Source organism: Mastacembelus armatus, chromosome 5 (genome assembly GCF_900324485.2).
Source record: "Mastacembelus armatus chromosome 5, fMasArm1.2, whole genome shotgun sequence".
Lineage (NCBI taxonomy): Eukaryota > Metazoa > Chordata > Actinopteri > Synbranchiformes > Mastacembelidae > Mastacembelus > Mastacembelus armatus.
In genome coordinates, this window is record NC_046637.1 from 28,281,890 (window position 1) to 28,306,455 (window position 24,566).

General features: G+C 43.1%; 1 protein-coding gene across 2 annotated transcripts in view; it reads right to left on the reverse strand.

Annotated features, from left to right (window-relative positions):
* celsr2 (cadherin, EGF LAG seven-pass G-type receptor 2) overlaps positions 1–24,566 on the reverse strand; it is a 56,252-nt gene that overhangs the window by 26,965 nt on the left and 4,721 nt on the right. For both annotated transcript variants that reach the window (XM_026306469.2, XM_026306468.2), the window contains exons 2-3: positions 10,195–10,878; positions 1,578–1,800 (exon numbers count right to left, since the gene is read on the reverse strand). In XM_026306469.2, the coding sequence (XP_026162254.1) occupies positions 1,578–1,800; positions 10,195–10,878 (907 nt within the window). The remainder of the gene's footprint in view (positions 1–1,577; positions 1,801–10,194; positions 10,879–24,566) is intronic.

A 24,566-nucleotide genomic window follows, 5' to 3' on the forward strand; every position in this document is an offset into this window, starting at 1 on the left:
AGCCAAAGTTGTGACAGAAAGAGACTAAGTGAACAAGATCCGCATCCTGAGCTGTTCATCATAACAGAGGCTCTTTCTGAGAGAAACCCGACCAGCGCAGACTCAGGTAACGGAGACACTCGTTGACCTCACCTGCCTCGAGCTTTCAGTACCAACACCTTTTACACAGCAGCTACTCCACAGTTTCTCAGACCTGCCAATGCAGCGTAGACTGGTTTCAAAACTGGTCTGAGTGGTTCTCGATGAAAAAAAGCCCGTCACATGAGCCTCGCTTAAAGAAGGGCCGAGTCCACAAAGCTCACAAGGGGGATATTATTTCCACCAGCTGCCACTGTGAGTGTCAACCCCTGCCAAGCACGTCTAAGGTGACAAGCACCACAATAAATAAAGCGAAATGGTTGGACATATTCTCTGTGAAAACAATCCAGACGTGATACTTGTTGTCACTTGTTGTGACACATATCAAACAGAGCGGATGGCTTTCATCATTGATTACATTTCATCACGTAGATGATTCACGCAGGCTGTTGGTCCCGCTGCCTTTGCATGTGTTATATAGCTCATCTGCTCCACCTCCACAAACCTCCTCCAAATGTTCAGCTACACATAAATACCCAAAAATGATGATTCAGTCTCAACCTCTACCTGCAACTAACTCAAACCCTCACAGGGTCGTCACATGCAAGAGAAATGACATATGTGGCAAAATCAGCTGCGTATCCTGTAAATGAGTTACACACAACTGAAAATGTGGTAGAACATTAAGGTTCACAGTCACTTTCTTTAAGCGAAATAAAAACAAAAATGAGATCTGGTCTATTTTTAAAACTAAAGTCATGAAAAACACAAGAGATTTTCATGCTGTGTGGAAAACAAAGGAACCTTAGGCTCAAATCTTTGCTGCTTTTGCCGAATGCTAATTATGGCATGAGACCGGAGGAGGAAGTGCCAACGTTAACACTGGCATCACTGTTCAGTTCACGTCATCAATTCATAAGAAAAACAACAGTCTAACTTGACAGGTCTGCTTGGGTGCAGCATAAAATCAACTGGTCATTCGTTGGTCCTGCCACCTTCACGGTAATTACAGGAACAGTGTGACTAAATACATTTTGGCAATTAAGCCAATTCAATTAAATTCAAGTATAAAAACAAGAATGAAATCTCTCTGAAACAGGCGCTGATTCACACCTCAGTGACCGACACCGACTGTAATAACGTCCAACTCACTCTCGGCTCGAGGACTAACGTCCTCATGTCCCCTCTCCAGAAAACATAGCTTCACTACTGCATGCAGCCTCTAATATACAGTAAATTTTAGCAGTAGCACAGTATTGATAGCACCATTTATCTTATTTATAGTGCTGTAATCTGACTCTATTGGAGATAGCTACTGTTCAGTGATCCCATTATTGCTATTAAACACTATTATAGTTACATAAATGTGAGGGAGGGAAGCACACAGAGAGATTGTGCATGCAAAAATAGGAACTGGGTGTGGATGAGGAGCGATTACTGAAAGGTGAAGGAGCAGGGCAGGGGAACCAGGTGAGCTGCAGGAAGTCTATGGTGCTTACGTGAGAGACAGGGTGAAGTGAAAGCGCTGGCGGAGGCCCTTGAAGGTCAGGAAGGAGTGCGGGGGGAAGTTGCGTGTGGTCATCTCACAGTAGGGCTTCTCGTAGCCGCCCGGTGGACACTCGCACTTAAACCCGCCGACCAGCAGGTTGACACAGGAGCCGCCGTTCTTGCAGACTCCTGGAGCACAGCGGCCGGAGCGGGACGACAGCTCGCAGCGCTCTCCTGCACACGGAGATGGAGAAAGGTGGAGGAAAAACGAGGATTAATGATGTTTGCGACAAGCAGCTTCACCTTAGTCACCCTGTGGTTTGCACCTCAGGGACCCCAGACACTCTGTCACTGCAGCTGCCACATAGTTTGACATTATCCAGCCTGTATGAACCAGAACTGTTAATATACAGATGTGTCAAATATACACTGCTGGATGGAAAATAGACGATTTAAGTTGAGGAGAGGAAATCTGACTGAATTATAAACACTGGTTTCTACTGTGTCTGCAGATTCACACCCAGCATGACTCCTCCCTTTGTTAGCACAGATACAGTTTGTGCTGCATTCACAGTCAGTGGGACAAACTGGTGGCTCACAACAATGAGCTGAAAGTGTTTATGCATTTAGACAACTGTCAAACTAAATCACTGCATTATCTGCAGATTGTAACTATGATCATTTTCAGCTTTTTCTCCCTTAGAGACACAAAGTCATTTTTTTATTTCAATGTCAATCAGGACAGAATTATATTATCAGACATTGACAGTCATTTCCAGAGCAAATCTATTTTAAAGGCTTTACATAATAAACCTTGCCCAGCCCTTCTTACAATTACTGTATTGGTCATAAACAGGGCTGCAACTAACCCAAACACATAACTGATTAATCTACTAATCATCTTCTTGATAAATGTGAGAAAACTGTGTAAAATCACAGTCTGCTAAAACGCGTGTTATCTATAGATCGCTCTGTTTTTCCAAGGTAAAGTCAGTATCTAGACTGTTTCAAAAGATGAGTAAATGCTGCAAAACATCATAAATGAGAAGCAAAGGAGAAGCTGACTTAAATGATAAATCAATTTAAATGATTCATCAACTATCTAAATAGCTAAAGAGGCATTTTCTGTCAATCAATTTATTCATTTAAGGGAAAAATGTCCAAAATATTCGAGCCTCAAATGGGAATTTTTGCTGTTTTATCTATAAAACAACCTGAATATTTTTGGTTTGATCAATACAAGTAAGACATTTGACGACTTTTTCTGACAGTGACAAGACAATTTAAGGCTTTGCAGAGAAAACAATCAGCAGATGGTCAATAATAAAAGAAATAGATAAATGTAATAATAAAAGGTTCTGTAAGACACAGGACTTCAAGTCACAGCAGGACGACGAAGCTCAAATCGAAGTGACCACGACTGAAACTGTGACAGCTCAGATTTAATGTTACATGTCATGTTTGCATGTGGTGGCATGTTTTTTTTGCATTAAATCTTCAGTAAAACTAAAAATCTAATTTTCCATTACAGTCATTTCATTTAAAATTAGTAAAGTCAGGTGGCCGATAGGTTTAAAGAAGAAAATCACCACATTTCTGTCAGACGTGCGTAACCGTTACACACTAACAGTGAATCTTTATTCCAGCCCAACATGACACACATTATTCTCCTCTTCATCTTCCTTGGCCCTGGGGTCCAGTTTGCTGTTTTTCTGGATCCTCGGTGCAGGAGGCTGCAGCAGTTGCTCAGGCAAGACTGCTCGTCCTCCCATGTGTGAGCTGCAATTTGTGTCAAAGCCACTCAGTCAGCAGTGTGGAAGACTTCCGCTGTGTGCAGCACTACTGTAACACACACACACACACACACACACACACACACCTTCATCCACCCCCAGTGATACACAGGCCTCTTATTTACTCTGACTATCAATCAGTCCATTCACAGTGCACTGAAAGCCTTTATTTTGATGCTGTTGTCTGGGTGCAGCTATTCCATCTAAACAAATTCAAGAAATGCTGACTGAGCATTTATCGATAACTCTGAACCACAGAAAACTTCTACTGAAGACGGCAAAATAAAATGTGCCAATTACAACAAGGTGACTTAAAAGGTTGTTACTGAATACGGAGCATTAACTCATTCATGTGCTGCAGGTTAGCAAACCCTTTGTCAGGTTTTGGACCCATGTTCCTACCCAGCTGGTTTATGTCCTCTGCCTGCACAGTTTGTCTGCTAAGTTTAGGCAGCTGTTAAAGAGGGAGAATTCCTCTGATGAACTTTTGACCGCCCACCTCTGGGAAAGAGTCTGCAGAGCATAGAGGCAAAACCTTTTGTTAAAGATTTACTAACGTTTATAACGCCAGGCACAATGGCTTTTTGTTACGTGACGAGGACTCAAACTTCCACTATTGTAGATTTTAAAAGGTTCTTTCTTTGAATTGCCATCACGCATCCAAACACATTTTGTTATTTGTGCTTTCAAATGTCTTATTCAGTAATAGAAAAAGTACTAAGCAATAAAGTTCAGTAAAAGTGCCAATATCCCTCGGTGTAAAAATACTCCACTAAAATTAAACTTCCTGCTTTTGGTACAGAAATATTATCATCTATAATAAAACTGGTGAGACTGTTAATACTGACACAGTAGCATGTTAGTATAGCGTTTGCTGGTCGGAGTGGAGCTAAACGGTCGAGTGGTGTCCAAACAGTGGGTTGGGCCCTCTCAGGGGGTCACAAGATGATTAAAGGGACAGTAACAATCTGTTGCTTTTTGCTCAAAGAGCCACTGGGTTAGTCTTTAATACTATAATTTATGAGGTTATCATAGGCATAAAAATATTTATGAAATCTGAGTAGTAGAAATATAAAGCATCATAAAATTGAAATGTTATTTAAGTCATGGGTGTTTTACTGAACGGGCCCAGGGGCCCAAAGGTTCAGGTGGGCCCACTGACCAGATGGACTGTTAGACTTTCTGTTGGAAAGTCAAACAAATAATTATAAAATGAGCCACGAAGTGAGGAAAAAATCTAAATGCAAAACTATACAAAACAGAAAACAACAGCAAAGACAGAAAAACAACTGTGCAAACTTGCAACACAACCAAATGAAACTCGAAACGAGTAAAATAAGTGGAAAACGACTACAAAGGGGTGTAAACTGAGTAAAGGTTGACATAAAACAGACACAACCACAAAGTGAAATACAAGCTGTGGGTCTGTAGGAGGGGGGGGGGGGCCTTTTACATGTCTGTGCCCAGGGGCCCGTGGCTCCTGATCCATCCATTTGAGTAAATACAGCACATTTATTTCTGAACTGTTAGACACCAGTAACCTGGAGCCATCACTGACAACTTTATAGGTGCGCCTTTCGCCAAAGCGGCCTAACACGCTCCGACATGTCAGGGTGCCATGTCTCACCCAGGAGCAGCAACATGCAGTGCACCCTGTGCGTCTGTCGCGATCTCACCGATGCTTCGTGATCACAGCTGCTGCCGACTGGAATTAAAACCTCCAGCAGCACAATCTCCCTCGTTATTAATTCAGCACCTTACTGCAGGCAGTAAACGGTGCAGTTTAGACGCCGACATCCATATTTAAAAGTTAAACCTGGTACAGGCTTAAGCAGCTTTACCTCACTACACAAAAGCACCAAACGCATCGTCCTGCACCACAGGTGCTACTGAAACGCAGCCTTACGTTGCCAGGTGAGCGGCACTGAAGGGCGGGGACCGGCTCACAGTCACAGTTACAGAAAATCTCCTGATTAATAATTCAAACACGTGTCCTCTGCTCTGTATGTCCGTCCCAGTGCCCACACTGTCTTTGCTGCCAGCACGAACCATTAAGGCAGCAGCTTGTATTTAGACGAGGAGAAGCTTCAGCATGGAGCTGCTCAATATGTGCTTTTGGTTAATAAATCTACACACTTGAATCAATATATCTACATGCTGTTAGTTCCACATAAGCATTTCTGCTCATAATTAAGAAACAACTGGGTGGATCAATATATATTGTAAATCAAGCATCAGTGAAAGGTGATTAGTTGTCTTTAAGCAAATCACCTGATGGAACATAAGTCGAAGACATTAACAGCTCTGCCTATGTATTAGCAAAAATATTGTTTTTTCAAATACAAAATTAAAAAGTGATGACAAATTACATGCCAAAAGCATTGTGGGAAATGTGTAAGTCTTGTAGTTTGTTATAAATCGAGCCCAGAGGGTTTTCAGGCTAAATCAACCAAATGTGACAAACACACTAAATAACTATGTTTGCTGGACCACCACCTCACTGAAATGCAGATATTCACATTAAAAATCCACACCAGCTCGTATTTGTTTAAGAGCAGCTCTCGGTGTTGGAGGATCAAACGATACGAGGGAGCAGTCAGGAGTTATAGTGAAACTGTGCACTGCTCGTGTGCAACCTGTTACTTCAGTGGCCTTTTCCTCAGAGATCTCCAACCTGAGCAGGTGTGTCTGGGCTGCTAAGTAACAGAAAAGCATCGTGACTCCTGCAGAGTGAACCGGTGTGGGCGGATCCCTGATGGATGCACCAAAAGCACCAAGCTCAGGGAAGGTGAGAGCAACATCCACTTTCACTGCGACTCCGGTTCGTTCAAAAACAGGAGGTGATTCCTGTGATGACAAGAAGGTCAATGAGAAGATATTCAAAGAGCCTCAGCTGAGGCAGGCACCCAGGACGGAAATGCTAAATGATGAGAGAACAACAGACAAATGACCCTGAGACGCTTCTACGATCACATGTTCTTTTCTTTGTAGGTCACAAGACTCTCAGGCTTTTCCTGGTCGAGTATCTCGCACATCAGATGCTTTTCCATAAAATGTGGTTCAGGTATTTTGACCACATAACCACAGAAATTCAATTTCCATGGTCTTAGTTTTGCTTTGTGCTTAATAAACGTCAGTGGCACAGTAATGCAGGCCCTGTGATTATGAGCATGTTATAAAGCCAATGTTAGCATTTAACTCAAAGCACCGTCCAAGAATACACATTTATTATTAAACTCTTCTTTTCTGGCATTTGCCTTTTAGATTTTACAAAATAACCTCACTAATAAACGTTTACAGATCATTACAGAGCACAGCAGAATTTAAAATCTGAAGGCTGGCAAAGCCCAGAGACAGAACATGCTGTGATTACAGCGTTTCACCAGGATGTGTCTGGCAACATTTATTTTAATCATGCCATCTCTCAAAGGCAGACTGTAGTGGCTTTCAGAGCTTGGCAGGTGTCGTTCCAAACGCTGGTGTGAGGGGATTTAAAAGTGGGAGCGAGAACGTTCTTCAGTTTTTGTTCCAAAAGCGACTCTGCACATTAAAACTCCACAAACGCAAACGCACCAATTATGGAATAAAAACAAAAAAAAACAGACTTTCTTTTCACCTGGGAAAAGGTCGTGTGTTACCTGTCGTCACAAACAGGTGGGACAGTCTGTGTCAGTCACTTTCATACAGATGTTCTTTAAAAAGACGTGTCGCTTCTGCCGTGTGTTTTGAGAAAACCCTGCGTGAGAACCAAACGCAGACGTTATCTGTTGTTCGGCGTCTACAGGATGAGTCAGCCGAGCCAAAACACTCGCTCACAGCAGCAAAGATGATGGTTACACTTTTTTCATTTTCTCTCCTGCTACCATCTGGCAACGCCTACGATCCAACAGTTCCCCACCACACACACACACACACACACGCACGCACGCACGCACACACACACACACACACACACACAGAAAACCCCACCACACTGAGCCCACAGTGTGAAGACTGATGAACTAAACACTCACTGAGGCATAAAAGTGGATCACAGAGGAAAGTACATCAAATAAAACCTGCCTGAACAGCTCTGACTTTGTGATTCACACATCTTAAGTCATCAACTATAAAATCATATAAGTCCTGCAAAGCAGATCCAACAGCATATGGGTCCAAACCCCAAACGACTGAGCTGAGTGGTGTCTGCCCAGTTGATGCTGCCGTAGCTGAACAAACAATGCCCACGTTCCCTCTCACACGTTCGCTCTCCCTGTCGATTCACGTTAAAAGCAGCAGCAGTTCAGCTGCGACGCCCACAGCGGTGCGTAAGAAGAATATATAAGTGCCACTCAACCCGGACTCTGAGTGAGTGAGCCCACACACTCAAATGCCGACACTATTTCAGGCTTTGAGAACAGCTGCATAAATAGGTGGAAAAAACCTTTTAATGTTTGACAAGGGCTAATGGAAGCGGAGCCATTAACGAGAGCACAAAGACGACGGCATCGTTTTCTGCTCATTTTCAGCAGGAGACGAACGAGTCTCTTTTACGTGCAAATCTGATTTTACTCCAGGAGAAAGTGAAATGATCCTTCACCAACTCTGAGTTTGGTTATTGCATTAAGTGACAAAGTGCACAGCTGCTGAACATCTGCACGTGAAGGTAACGATCCTGCGTCAGAACTACAGTTATGAAGCACAGAGTGAATATGGCACCAGTTACACATCCTGCCATATCTTCTGCCTTCATTCAGTCGATCCAGCTATATCACATAACCCTATAATGGTTTGGAGTATTTCATAGTCTTATTACATGATTCTGTTATTTAACCTACCCTCAGTGATAGAAATGGTGTGGACAAAATAACAGAAACACTCCACACTATTAGACTGCATTTGTTTTAGCTCAGTGTACCTAATAAACTGGCAACTGAGTGAATAAACAGCTAATAAATGACTCGCTATAGTACATTTGTGAACTAATACAAGAAACCTGATGTTATTTTATCAACAACTCAATATGAACAAACTATATTATTGTACTTGTACTGCATATATTAATCCTCAGTGTGTGTTGAAATGGACCAAACTATCAGCTGATGATGATGGACATGAACAAATCAGGTGCCTCCTTCTGAGCTTTGTGCTCAGAGTCGACATGATTTCACAGATTTCTTAAAGATTTATGATTAGACGTATTTTATACTGTGTTATCAGGTGTTAATTGTTAATACATGGTGGTAGATGCTTGTTGACAAATCAAACAACTATTCACAGCTACATTACTGTATATTATATATATATATTATAAAGCTTTTCTATTCTGCTGCGACATAGTGTTTCCCTATAATCAGACTAAATAAGCCACGGTGCTTCAAAGACAAGATGAAACTTTAAATCACATTAAAAAGTCAGGATTTGACCCAGTTAACCTCTCAACAAAAAGATAAGGCAACCACCCTAATATTCATACTGTATAACATTAGCATATTTTAGTTCTCTTTCAACTCTGTTTCCACTTTTTCTGTTTACCATAAAGCCAACGAGCAGACGGTCTTTAACCCTTTGTGAATCATTCCTGCAACTGCTTTGCAATTCTGCTGCCAGTAGTTAATTAATTCTTCATTATCGCTGAAAATGCAACCTTTATTTTGACATGCTGTGTGCTCTGGGATATAGTTATATATTTTTTTATCTTAGATATTTTTTTCCACGGGGCATTTTTCACAGCCAGGGAGAACTCTCCATCCGTAGCCATCTATAATTAATAATGGCCTTCGTTCGCTCCACTCAGCGACACTGCTCTGGACAGAGAAACTGCTGTTCTCTTTCTGCAAAACATTCAACACAGAGTAAAGACCTTTCTGAAAATCCCCAGCCACCAAAATAGGCATCAGTGAGGAAACAGAGCTTGTTATATCATCACTCCTCTGCCTTCTGAGTGTTAGCTCTGAAACACCATCCACTCCCACAGCTCAGGATCATTTTCTGAGTGTAGGTGGGAGCAAGTATGCAGGTATACAAGTTAGTGCCAGGAATGGATATTCAGCAGAGTACTGTGATTACTTCGACAATTCAAATAAAAAAGGCCACAAGTGGCTTCTGCATGACCCGACAGGTAAATCTGATGGTGCATCCAGTTCAGATTAAGGAAAGTGACGTCTACAAATTCACCAGAAATTTGCAAAAACAGGCCTCTGTCTGTTCGTGTTTACGTCCACTGTGGCTGACTGCAACATGGATGATCTGATCAATATCTCATCACTCAGCCTTTGTCTGCAAAGCTGCTGTCATCAGCTCACAGGACCAGCTACGTCTATAAAGAGCCCGGTTCAATAAAAACCTGAGGGGGGGAGTGAACGGGACAGACGTAGACGTTACAGCTCCCGTGGGACCTTTGAGAAGCAGAAGAAATTAACATTTTGTTGGCCACATGTGGCACCACACATATAGAGTCAGAAATATTATTCAGTGGGAACGCATGGAGGCATAAACACTGTCCAGTCCAAGGCAAGAAAACCCAAAACTCAAACTGCTTTTTCATGCAGCTAATCAAGCTTTCTCAAGCATCGTTAGCAGGAACCTGTCAGCTTCAGCTTTGTCTTCTAGCACAATATCATGTATGTCAACTCACCACAGCTGCTCCAGATGTGAACTCTGTTAAATCTGTCACCATCATTACAACCTGGAAACTGCACATTTGCTCTGCCAGAATGAAAATCTTGATTGGCAGCTGTAACTAAAGGGGGTCAACGGGTTAATGAGGCCATGAGACGAGACTGACGGAAAAAAAAAAAAAAAAAAAAAACCTGCTTCATCAGTAATTAGGTTTATGTAGAAAGAGGGCTCTCACCTGTGAAGTCCTCAAAGCACTCGCAGGTGTAGCCGCCCTCTCTGCTGCGACACACGCCGTGGGCTCCGCAGGGTTTCGAGTAACAGAGGTCGATCTCCGTCTCGCAGTAGTCTCCTGTGAAGCCGGTGGGACAGCGGCAGCGCAGCCCGGCGATAGGGTGGATGGGTCTGAAGAGGATGGTGTCGGAAGCAACGAACGGCGCCAGGCTGTCAAACTTCAGCACGGACACGCACTTCATGTAGTTCTCACACGGTTCGCGCAGGCAGATGTTGTCATCAAAAGGAAGAACCTCCTGGGAAGAGATCTGGGCGAGAAGGCTGCGGTTCAAGTACAGCCTCTCCTGGAGTTCCTCGGAGCCGAAAAACTCTCCGCTTTCAACTCCTCTCCTGGGCCCGTCGCCTCCGAGATGGTGTCCCTCCCCAAACACGGGCACGGCCACAGACAGGCTGACGTTGAGGATGCGAGCGCTGACGTCCGTGTCGTCCTGGATGTTGAAGATGACGACGTCCTCGGGCGCGGCGGACAGCACGCGGGCCACGCCGTCAAGAAACTGGGCGAGCAGCAGGGACAGGAAGTGCTCCTGGGAAGTGTTGGCCAGCCTCAGCGTGATGCTGTTGGACAGCATCTCATCAGTGATGATCGTGACTTGGAGAAGACACTGGGCCGACACAGAGTGGACACCATCTGAAAGAGACGACAGACAAACCTCAGACTGACGACCCATTACAGCAGTGACCAGTGGCCCAGAGATGATGCAGTGATAAATAATTGTGATCCTGTGTTTGATGAATGAAATGAGTCTCTCTGAAAAGGAAAAGTCTTAAGTGCTGTGGGTGAAATCAGAGTTGGCCAAAACGACCAAAACCAAACCTCACTGGTCTCTAAGTAGTCCCCGACTGTGGCTCTCAGTCCACTGGTTCACACTGATGATAAAAAGCTTTAAAGTGTATGAAAGATTTAGTTTAAAAACACAAATTCAAGTAAATACTTCAGCAAATTTCCCTCATACAGAGTAAACATAATATTTGCTATTTTTAGCTGTGGACAAAAATACACATTTGGTGCTGTAGCTGCAGTATTTACAGCAACAGGACTGTGTTCATGGGATTGGCTGAGTATTAACTACAGTCATGAATTTCCTCCGAGATCAAAAAAGTATATCTATTTATATATATGTATTTATGTATATCTTTATCTATCTTTATCTATCTTTAAAGGCTTTGGGCGATAATTGAGGTAAATGGAACAGTGAAACAAGTTATATCAGGGATTATTTGCTGATTTTAGTCTTTTTGTGAAATTTGTTGACAAAAACCAAACAAAACTGTTGAATGTAGAATCTCATGATTTAAATGACAGGATGTATCACTCCTCTGATTTTGTAATGAAAGATTGTCGTTCCTAAACAAAACCAAAAACCAAAGTCTCTGTGGCATCAACACCTACAGCAGCTGCAACAACAGACAGATGCAGGTACATGCATGGTGGAGGATTCATGCACCAGCTGCGCCTGTAACACCGGGCTCAGGTATCTGCGGTGAGCCATGTGTAAACAAACTAACAGCACAGGCAAAAATGACACTTTAATAAATATCAACACCTTTTTTACTCGTGTTCTTGGCTCAGACAAATGTTTTTCTCGTTGTTTCTCATGTGCCAAAACAGATAAGAGATGTATGCCAGGACTAGAAGAGAACAAGTGAATGTTTTCTTTCAATACATTCCAAGTTTCTAATCAGCAATTTCATGCCTTTATTCACAGCTCACTCTTTCCTTTCTTCGCCCGGAAGCAGAGGTCCTCCTTCGATATGCAGGTTACGCTGAACGCCTGAAGTCTCAGATTCAACAGCTACAGCATTTCTCCGCTCAGCAAATCTCTTTTTTTGTGGCTTTGATACTGGATCCTATTCATGTTTTATCCTCAGTTCTTTGGCTTTGAGTGCAAACATTAAGTCCAAGTTTGCTCCTGTACTGTAGGTCTTGATTGTACATTCATTTACTTGTTAGGCCTTTATTAACCATGAGGTTCTCGATGTAGACATTACTTATGGTGAACAAAACGCAGCGTTTCAGTTTCATCACCTCGTCTCCTCCTAGACTTTGCTTGACTCACACTCCACAGGGTCTAAGTACTATTGACCTATGACCCTGTCAACCTTAAATTCTTTTTTATTCGACTGTGACCACATTTAGCATCAAATAAAAAATGCTTCTCAGCTGAAAGCCACTGACAGGAGCATTGGCTGCTCATTGAGGAGTAAAATTATAATGAAAACAGCCTCGAATAACAAAGAACACACAGGGAAGCTCAGCTAACAAGCACAAAACCTCTGTGACAAACGCACAAACTCAGCCACAACTAGTTTTCACAGGAAGAGTCTGAACTCATCTGCTTTAAAGCCATTAATTAGTAAACTCAAGAGAAGAAAGTGTCGAGATCAATCATCAGGTCATGAACTGATTCAGTCTTTTCTAACTTTAGCCTCCATGAGTTACTGGTCACAACAGACTAAGTTATCCTGTGAATGCAAAGTCGACATTTTGTTTACATGATGAAAACTACACCAGTTTCACCCTGAGGTCAAAGAAGGAAACTGTCATCATCTCACCACCGACCTTTAGGATCCTGGAGCCTCAAAAACAAACACAGGCTTAAATCAAATCGAATGTGTCATTAAAACAAGCTTTGGCCTCCCCCCTCCAAAATAATCAATGGGATGCTTTGTTTGGGGCGTCTGGATGCTGGCCAGAGAGCAGAACCTGTGAGCAGAACTCAAACAAACAGCACTGCCCAAAGTTTGGCACCAGGAGAGTTTGAACCCAGAGTGCCAGGGGAGGGGGAAGGAAAAGTAGGAAGGGAAGGGAAGGGAAGGGAAGGGAAGGGGGGGGGTCATAGAGGAAATGAGACAGAAGCATGTTTGACACGGCTTTAATCCTTCTGCTTCAGTCAACTGCTCCCAGCACTGTAATAATACAGAGCCTCAGCAGAGGAAGTGGGGGAAAAAGAAAAATCAAAGGAGAGACACAAGCAGGGTCGCTCCTCTTATTCACACTTTACTGTAAACACACACACACACACACACACACACCTGAGTACACAAGAAAACACTCGTATATAAAGTGAAGGAAACAAAACAGGATGAGCACAAGGGAAGACGAGTTTTATACTTTCTCACAAAGGACAAACTTACAGGCTGTGGTTGTTTGGTTATTCGTTAACCTGCTGAGTATTTTAAATATTGAATATTGTTTAATCATTTAACCTGATGGTCAGAAACCCTCCGGCAGGTCATCAGATAAATACACTCGGTCAGGAGATGATGACAAAAGAACAAATTAGGTCTCGTTCAGTTATTTCTGCTCTTTTTGCAATTAATTGATTTGTTTCATCTGTAAAAATACAAAAACACACCTGCAAAAATTAGGTATTAAAATTAGTTTTTGATTTGTTAAACCAACAAACGTAAACCCAAAGTTTAGTATCATAAAATGACAAATATTCGTGTTTGAGAAACTGAAGCCACAGTTTTTAGTGCAAAAACAACGTGATGACCCGTTGACTGATCCATCTACTCTGATTGTTAGAACAGAAGCTCTGAGGAAAATACTGTTTTGGTTTGATTCACTGTATGTGAAGGGTCTCGCACATTCATCAAAGAAAATAATGGCAGAAGAGAAATGCTGAAAACACACACACACACGCACACACACGCACACACACACACACACACACACACACACACACACACACACACACACAAACACCTCTTTGTAATCAAGCTGTGTCTACATGCAGTTACAATTTGTCAGTGACAGTCTGACTCATGATTACAGGTTTTAGACAGAGGAGTTTTCCAGCTGCTGAGCCTCATGAGAGACAAACAGTATTAAAGCAGGTTATTATACGTTCACAGGCTGGGCAGAGAAATATTTTACCTCCTAAAAACCTTGGAAATCCTTTGTAACCTGACACAACTACCAACCCATTGATATTACAACTGATACTCTGCAGCAACAGTAGCTAAAAGAACCTCTCAGTGCTCAGAGGCTCTTAAAGGTTAGGCCATGTATAAAGACAGTCATCGCCTTAATTATGTCCTCTGCCAATTCACATTCTTGGTTGGGAGCTTGGGCGCAGTTCCAGACATAGACGCAGTGCTGGGAAACTGAGTGCGAGGAGAATCTCTCCTGAAAGGAACCAGACCATCCTTCAAAGAGGTCATTCTCCATGGAAGGATCCTCCGCTCAGGAGCGCAGGGTAAACGCAGCATACTGGGCCAAGCGGGAGGAAAAGAGGGATGCTTAGTGAGTAAAGAGACAAGGTGCCAGCTCTGAAGTGTGACACTGCTTTCAGCCCAGAGGTCGACCCCCCTTTGGGCCCCTGGGTGCCAGAAATGCTCTCAGCTAGGAAGTGGCGCCAGGGAAGAGATTAAACACACACTGCAGAGCGGCCAAGACTGTGTACGGCATTGTGTGGGTGATCCATACGTCAATACAAACAGAGCAGGGAGTGTACACTGAAGTGGACCTCAGTCATAAGGGAAATAGTCCAAGGTCCAAAGACCTTATGAATAATTACTGAGGACCTGATCACTGCTGTCATGTAAGAAACTCACAGATTGAGATGAATTTTGTGCTTCTGAATCAGCTCAAGGATCAAAAATCCATCATCACATCCACGAAAACAAAGACTGAAATCCTGATTTGTACATCGAGGGTTTTCAGCTTAAAGTGGAAATGTCCTGTTTTATTAAACTCAAATCATCTGACATGTGAACAACATATTTTTCCTATAATTACACCAGGATGAACAGAGCTGAGAAGAAAGTGACTACAATAATAAGGAGGGATTTATTTATTTACAGCAAAGAGTCTCTCAGACTAGTATAAATGCCAGACGATAAGCTGAGGCCCCCACACGTCGACCGAGAACACAAACGATCAGCTGAGAGGATGTATTGCTTTTTATCGTTGAAATATTAACGAAGCCCAGTTTCAACTCAGGAGATTTATGACCGACATAATGTCCCAGAGCCTTTAGGATGGTGTGTTTGCTGTAAAAAAGACAATCAAATCATGATATATGGATTCCTGCTTTAAGCCTCCTAGAGCCTGGGATAACCAGACTGCTGAGAGAAAGACAGAGACAAGGAGAGAGAGAGCAAATCGGTGAGACCGGTCTAATTAGACCACGAAGTTGCCATCAAATCTCCCAGTTGAATCCCAGAAAATGTCAACCAAGTCATGGTGGATAAAGATCAGAAGGACTGTGTGACCACATTACTGAGGACAGAGACATCACCCACAGCAGCTTCCCTGTCACAGGGGAAATGACGGTTTGTCACTTATATCCACTTGTGTCTTTAGGTTGAATTTTTGGATTAAAAACATTATAAAAGAAAGGAAGAATGAAGAGCGACAGAGACGGGGTCACAAAGTTACAAATGCTGCATGTCTGAGCCAAAACCATGTGGACACAGTAGCTGCCTCCTCCGAAGAAAAGAGCAGCGTCACCTTCAGAGGACCCAAGGTTAACGGCACCTCCTCCAAAGCCGAGACCATCTGCAGAGGATTCACCACAGCGTCACTGCAGATTCCTGCCTCCAGAATAAAGAACTAAGAGCGTTACAGCAGGTCTATGTAAAACTGAGAAGGTACCAAAGGCACTGTGCTGCATTCAGGCTCCGTGACGTTCAATTCACTTTAAAATACGATGCACAAACAGTGAGCAGTGAACCAGGACTGGTAAATACACACACGCATATAAAGTCCTCACAGTGCAGTTAATATGGAGCTCCAAACGGTTTATTATTAAATAAATAAATGAGATTATGAAATAAGTATTTTTTGAATAAATATACACATTTTTATAACTTGACCAAGAAACTAAAATAATGAAGCACATCTTTAAAATTCAGCTCCTCTTGATAAATTGTATTATGAAGTAAAAAGGGCACTGGGGAAAACACCACTACAAAACTGATATTTAAAAAAAACTATAATTATTGTGTATATTTATTTATTTTAAGGGCTGTAACAGGCAGTGTAGTGACAGGATGTGATTATTTAGAGCTTGCAGTGTCTCTTCGACGTAACTATTATCTTAACTATTTGACGTTATATCTCCAGTGACTGACGACAATCTGCAGACAAACACCTGATAAATGGTCAAATGACACATCCTGACTTTACAAGCTGACAAATGAAACGCACCATGAGACACTGGGCTGCAGGATATTTCTGAATGTGTCTCCACTTGTCCAAATTTTTTTACAAGGCTTCGATACAGGACAGACATTAGTGATCCATTATGACAGAGGTAACACCTGAACTGAATCACAACAGGAGCAGCTGCTCACAGGCCCAAGTCCCGTCCGCTCGGCCTCCTAGCTCTCAGGTAAAGCACTGAGCCGATTAAACCACCTCCAGTTACTCTGATGAGGGCGAAGACATTAGAGCCACAGTAAAAACCCCATTTCTCATTATGGCAGTGGAGAGCTGATAAACTATCGTACTCCAACAGCTCCCTCAGTCATTCATCACTTGTCCAATGGTGCCACATTCAAACAAAACCACATTAAACCCACGGCCGATACCCGACTCAGGGGCAGCTACGTGTCCCTGTCATGTTGGGGGGAACCTCCAGGTAAGAAGGTAATGAGGCTGAGCAGAACCGGTCTCGGCTGTTCAGCATCAGTACACTACAGTATGAGCGGCACGCACCGAGTACATCAAAGAGCTGGGGTCCCATTTCTGAGATCAATGGATAGATCATAAATTAAAAATCACTTTGGAGCGATGAGGCCTGACGTCTGTGCAGTTCACAGCCTTTGCAGCTCCCACCAGCGAGCTGCACTGCAAACACACTTTTTAATGAGTAAATACGTTTGCTGAGAGCAACTTTCTGCCTGGTTGTTGTGAACAGCAAAATGTACCAAACTTCTATGATGTAAAGGATAAAAGATGTTTGAGGAATAAAACTAAAAGGCAAAGTTTCGCTCTATGAGATACCATTTTATAAAAACATACTTTCATTTTAACAAACTTCATATTTGTCTTAAATCCTCAACATCTCCAGCAGCACAACTGTAATGTGTATATATATACACACACACATATATATACACACAGAGGTGTGTGTGTGTGTGTGTGTGTGTGGACTGTGAACCTGTGAGAGCAGTGGCTGTTATAGTTACAGTAAGAATCTACATTAATGAGCTATTAGGCGTGAAACTGTCAGCGGTGTCATATTTATCCACTGCTGAAAGCACCCAAGGTCGCAGAGACTAAACATGTCCACACACACATGCTAATTAAACAAACTGCAGCTCCATGACCTGAGACCACAACGGGACACAGTTTAATTGGAAGAGAATTAAATACTCTGCAGCCTGGAGTCTCATTCATCACCAGGACTCTGCTGCATTTTGTGTGTGTGTGTGTGTGTGTGTGACCCTAACTACTGTATTACACTTCACCTACTCTTCATCAGGTTTTGGCCGTGCACAGTCAGAGATCAGCAGCTCAGTTGTGTCGTCAGCTCGACATGTTTGTGGTCAGTCCCAGACTAAAGTCCCATCGACATGTAAAACTAAAATATACACTGAAATCTGACGGAGCTGAAAGGTTTTTATGAAACTCTTCTTCTTTGGGTAAAATGCCAGAACATGATCACAAACCGAAGCCTTTTTAAAAAAATATATCTTGCATTTCACCTCTGGAGCTTTAGCATTTTTGTGATTTCATGGGACTGAGCATACAGGAACAGAAAGCACGCAGCAGGACAACAGCCCTAATCCTCACCTTCACACCAGCCAGCACACTGAGGTTCAATTAACACTCCAGTAAAGGAGAAATGAAAAAATCAGTCCCAGACAAACACTGATGACGGCCGATGAGGGTTAAAGCCCTGGGGGACAGAAGTTCATCGTGCTCCTTCAGGGTTTAAAACAGTCTAAAATCTGTTACATCAAGATTATCAGATGTCTCCTTCATTAAAACTAAGGCCACTGTGTTTGGTGTCCGTATAATTTAAAAGCTGGATCCTCCAGTCCTGCTGATCAAAAGAGACAGTGGGGAAAGGCCTGCTCGAATTAACCAGGGCTGAAAGGTGAAACACACTCAACTGCTGCCTGAATGGGGGCTGATGGCGGGCTGGGGGCTGGGGGCGGAGGCTTTGCATTCAAAGGGAAGGGCAGGTTTTTCATTTCATTACCCCTATACCCCCTTTCTCTTCCTGACCCCCCCACACCCACCCCCCAACAGACAAACAGGGGCTGAAGCTGACACCTCAGCACCACCAGAGACTCCTGCCAGGCCTCCGTGCACCGACAGCAGCACGTAACTAGAAAACTAGAAAACTATTGCTTTAACAAACCTGCACCTCCTGCTATGAAATCACTCTGCCAGCTGCTACAACCGAATTAAAATGTGTTAAGATTTCACAATACAACATTATGTTTTTAGCACTGATAAGGCATGCAACAAGAAACTATTATAAAAGGGCCATAGCATCTAAACTCAAAAGTGTTTTTAAAGTAAACAAAGACATTAAACATCCATCACTGTCCAGTCCAATGAAACACTGAGCACGTTTGGTGAGTTCTATATTGTCAAACTTCAGGATAGTTGAGAAGTTAGTAGCCTGGAGGGTAAAACACGCCACAGGTGCTTGGATCTCTTCTCTCAAAGCTGCTCTGATCACCAAAACGTTTTGGAGTAACTGCAACACGACGACAGCAGAACGAGGCGTTCTGTGTTTGATTCAGGACAAAAGCCCCTCAGCTCCACCAGGTCGAGAACTGATGTGTTGGTTCCATTGTTGGGAAACTAAACGTCTCTGAACACCAAGAGCTCATGGAACAGAAAACACTCCAAATCTCACCCTCAGTGGAGGGAAGGGACAGCATGCTCAAACTCCTACGCAGCAGATTTGCCGTTATCTGTATCTGAGCAACTCCAGTGTGTGTGTGTGTTTGTTAGAGCGTTGTTTCAGAACAACATACCATTTAAATAAATGTTCATATGTGTCTGACCTTGTTTGTCTGAAATAATGGTTTCCAAACTGCAGTACTTTCGCTTCTGCAGGGCAATGAAACCTAAGTAATTAGAACAAAGAGGAACAAAGATCAGCTGTAATGATATGACCACAACAACACAGTGCCTGAAAAGTCAATAGAGGAAACTGCTTGTGTAGCTCAATGTCAACCCAAGGATTTCGGTCCAGGGGAGTCAGAGTAAAACCACAATCCCTCTGTTGATTGCTCCATTCAGGAGGAAAGCTGACTATGTTGGAAAGAGGCCATTTGTACTGATTTGTGTCCACAGCATCCCCTGATGACACTTTTCTGTTGTATCTGAAAACCACAAGAAGACGACATTCTTCAGATTCTTCATCTGCAGAGAAGCAGCTTGACAGAAAAACACCCAAACTCTTCCAATCAAATCATTTGCATATCAAAAGCAACACTGCTGTCAACACAGTAGTGGAGAGACATTAGCATGCAGAGGCATGGCCGAGCATGAGGCTGTTGTTCAAACGCACCAATAGTCAGTTGATAGATAGTTCGTCCTGACTGATCAGCAGCACAATAATGACACTGTCCCTTACTGAGATACTTCACAACAGAAGAGACAACAACTCACAGCCAGAGCTCAGGTTTGATGACAGTGATAAAACATAAGAGCTGTTATATTAATTTTAATGTCTGAAAACTGCTACACATCAATTATTTGTAGTAAACAGCTTCACTACCTGCATCTGAGTGAACGTTAGAAATACTCGGACTCATTCAGCAGCAGTAGCTCGTGAGGAAACCATCTGTTAAGAGATAATCCAGGCAGCGAAGAGATGAATCACCACCTCTCCAGACACACCACTTACCCTCCTGTCAAACAACCTGCACAGCCCAGAGCTGAAGCATCATGTGAAACCAGGTCGCTGTGAAATCTCGGTCTGGTGTGAGACTAAATGAGCATAAAGGTAAATAATCTGCTCTCGTGCTGTGACCACGTTTATAGTCCAGTGAAGGCCTGGAATTATTATTGCTATTGTCTTCTGTACTAGGTCAGTAGTTCCAAACCTTTTTGTCTGATTTAGCTCCACAGTTTTGTCAGATGAGCTCAAGGAACATTTGAGATAACTATATTTTCTCAAAACTTCCCCATGGTAGATGAACCACTTTCCCCAGTCACTAGAGCTTTATTGTATGTGCCCAGTAACAGGCTCAGTGAAGGGAAGTGTCTGCATCAGACCGTACACTACATAGGGCAATTCACAGATGAATACCAGCCCTGGTGAGACTCTCCTAAAGACAGCAGCACCGGGGCAAACAAGTGGACACAAAGACAGAGGGGGGCAGCCCCAGACAGAGTCCGCTCCCATTGTCTGCCGGGATAGTGAGGACAATGCAGGACAACGCTGAGATATATGCAAGCAGCACAAGGCCTGACCCCAGCGATGCAGCACCCCTAATCCCAAACACGATTTCCCCTCTGAACACGCAGATGATGTCATTCTCCCCCTCAGCCGGACTCAGCCGAGCCCAGAAGGCCCAACGGACCTTCAGGGTGTTTCTGAGAAACAAGATGGCTGCAAGAAATCGGACACCTCTGAGTGAGTCTGTGTCACCAATCAAAGAGCTTAAAGGATGGCACTATCACATCACCCGGAGCTTTAAACTCGGCTGCTTTCAAAACACAGGGCCTCTGAAGTCTGTCACATGCAAGACCAGACTTCATCCTTCAAACACGCAGCAGATGGAGGTTTCTATCTGCAGTCAGGTGTTGGTTGACTTGGTGCGTGCCCTATGAAAATGCTTGCAGTCGGCAGGACAGGTCAATGTGTCCTGGAGCATTGCAGGTTGAAAGAAAGCCTTACATGCTTCACTGGAAAGAGGGAGGGGGGGACTGCTGCTCTTTAGAACTTTATGTGCCTCCCCTCCCCCCCATCTTCGCTCCACAAAAGGGACCTTACCCCTCATCCCCACCCACAAGGAATTTCTCAGGCATTGCTGGGTTTACCATGACAACTGGGTACATAACAAAGCATTTCTCTTAGGCATTCTTCCTTTCACAGGGCCGAGGAGGGGGAGCAACAGTCAAAGGAGGGAGAGACGGGGGAGAGAGGGAGGGTGGAGGGGCTTTAAAGGATGGGAGGGAACAGGGAGGTTGCAGGGGTGAGAGCTATAGGCCCGAGGAGATAGGAGAAAAATGTGGACTGGTGACAGGCGGACAAAAAGAGGGAGAAGAGAAACAGGATCAAGGTGATAGGTGATGTTAAAGGGATACGACCGAAAAGAAACAGCGCTACAAACATTACAATCAAGCCTGTGACTGACGCCACCCGGGGGGGGGCGAGGGCACCATTACGGTGACTTTAGTCGCACAAAGCATTGGTGAGCTTCTTCAAGCTCTGAATCTTATGAGCATAAGGCAAACACAAAAATCCAAATAACGTCCTGCTACAGTGAAATAATTCTATGATGGTGAGAAGGAAACTAACCAACCAGCTGTTGGAGGCCCCACACACACACACACACACACACACACACACACACACACCAGATTTGTGCATCTGAGTGTTACACATACAAACCCCTGAGAAAAACCCTCCGCAGCAGTTTGAGGTTTAATAAATTATATATTGTAATTCTACAGGCTGTGAACGTCTCAGCTCTTTTTGACAGTATGTGAAGGAGCAGAGTCACCTCCATTACAATTCCAGTCCTGTAGTTTTACCTTATGCAACAATGGTGAAGGACGGGGGGCAAAGTTTGTCTAGGACTTAAAGAAACTATTCTCACTTCTTTACTGACTGAAAGAAACAATTTGAGTTTCACATGAGCAGCTAAATGTTTAAAACCAGTTATGAAAAGGACCAAATCATTCTTGAGACCATGAACAACTTGAGATATATTAAACACATTGGTTCTGGCCTGTTTATGTGGGCTGACGGCTGAAGGAAGTTGAACAGCAGTACAGTTTCACCTTGGAGCATCCACAGCCAATTCAGACTCACATTGAAAGTGTCTCCCAGCAGTGATCGGACAGAAACACCTGCTGTCCAACATGTCGTTTTAGCATCTGTACAAGCTGCAGAGTGATGTGAGCTGAATCAAAGTGCCATCATTAGGCAGGTTTGTCTGGTAAATCTCTGCACCGGTGTTGTCAAAGTGACCATGGGGGCACGATATTAGCATGGACCCTGAATTAGATCAAAACAGGGACAAAGAGTCCTGAGGGCATAGTTGTAATAATGTACAAACTGTCTATTTGCCACACAGCGAGACTGGATCTGTCACTCCTGTAGGGTAAGATGTAGTATAAACTTATAGGAATGGACAAAACCATAAAGAGATATTACCAGGCTTCAAAATAAAGTGTAAGGGAGGACTAGTTATAGGAAAATGAAAAGGGATTTAGCCATGAAAGAAAATGCAAACAGCTATTTATGCAGGCTCACGCTTGCCTGGTAACAGTAGATCAGACACCGAGTATGTCAACACTGGCTTCACATATCCCAGGATACAGATGCGGCAAATCTAATCCCACTGATGACATCCTTCCTCTCTCATCCTGCAGTGTGAACAGGATTCGCCTCATAATCCAGAAGTGACCCACGATGAAAAGTTTCATGGAACATCAGCTTTGTCTTCACAACATGGCAGAAGAGATAAAATGACCAATTCAACCAATTCCTCATATCTGAAATCAGTTTGTGAGTCTCTTTGCTGCTGCTCAGCATGAACAGGGCCTGTACCCACACAGCACTGCTGTCAATATGAGCGCTTAACATATTTAAACAGTTGGAATCACTAATTTAGGCACATTCATGCCACTAACAAACAATAAGGCGGCAGGATGTGTTTGTAGGAGCCGACTTATGTTTGTGAATGAATACAATGCCAATCTGAATAGCAATGAGCAACATTCTTGATTGGGATTAGTCAAATGATTGGGTTTGTTTGGAAGTAAATACGTATTTCCTCAATAATTATCTCGTCCAAATTATGTTGGGAGGTGCATATTGAAGCCCTGTGACCAGAGCTAGTCGCTTAGTCGCTGCCCGTAAAACTAATCTTTAATGTCCTTTATCCATCTTCATAGGTCATTTTTACATTTTTGTATGACTTCATTACTTTGTGTGAGGGAAGTTTCTGCATAATATTAATATTTATGACCAATTCAATAGTTTTTAAACATGACGACTGTTTTTAACCATGTTTTGCTCTATCGCTATTCATTGTGTCCATTTGTTGACCTGGTCGGTGAAACAATTACACTGATAAAACTATATGTAGTTGAACTGATCTGACAGGCTGCATTGCTTCAATTACATTATATAACTCCAGACTTTTATTTTGAAGTTTTTGTTTTTAAATCAACTGAATTATTTGGTAGCGTGACATTTAGTCATGACCTCAATGTTGTGTTTGATTTCTGTCTATGAATATTCACACATTCATCCCTTTGAATCAGTTTTGCTTAAACATTAAAATGTACAAATAGATTATTCTGATGTAAAGTTTTTATATTACTTGTATATGTTTGCTGTCTAGGTAATCAGAACCTGTCTGGTGCTGCCTAAACAATATTGGACACCAGAACTTATGTATTACTTTACTTTTTGGATAATTGCATGACAATACTGATGGAAGTGAAGTTTGAATGTTTTTCTGCCCTTGTGAGATCCAGTTTCTTCTGAAAAGTATTTACTGTATGTGAGGTGCATACATGCATTACATGACCTTGGGAAGATCATCATAGTCTGAATAATTTAAAGGCGACTTTTCCAAAACTAACACATGTAAGACACTGAACTACATTCAAACCATTACATAACCAACCATTTCGGTCAGAAGCGCAGTGCTCAGAAATGGTGTTAATCACAGTCCAACAACATACAAAAGAGCCCATCAAAAATCATCCATCATAGGGGGCCTCTAGAACTGCAGCATAAAGGCAAAGATAATGGGAAGACCTGGGAGGTCCCTGGAGGGAGAAGCCTTTTGAAAATTGGGGTCAGCAGCTCATCTTCCTTCCCCAGCTCCTCCTGTTCTAAGGAAGCTCCTCCAGCCGAAACAGTACGACTGTATTTTCCAGCATGTCTCCACTTTACTCAACCCTCCACCTTCCCCCTCTGTCTCCTGCAGGGCTACTGACACATAAACCCCAGCAGGTGCGGGACACGCTGGGGAGACCGGGCCTCTAATTGGTCCTTGGTGGAGTCACAGCTGTTGCCCCCAACCACAGCTTGGTATGAGCTCCAGCTCCTGCCCCTAAATCAGCAGCTCGCTATTGTTCTCCGGGGAGGCAAAGCACAGCTCCAATCCATTGTAAGGACTACCCACGCTAACCATACAGTATCTGCC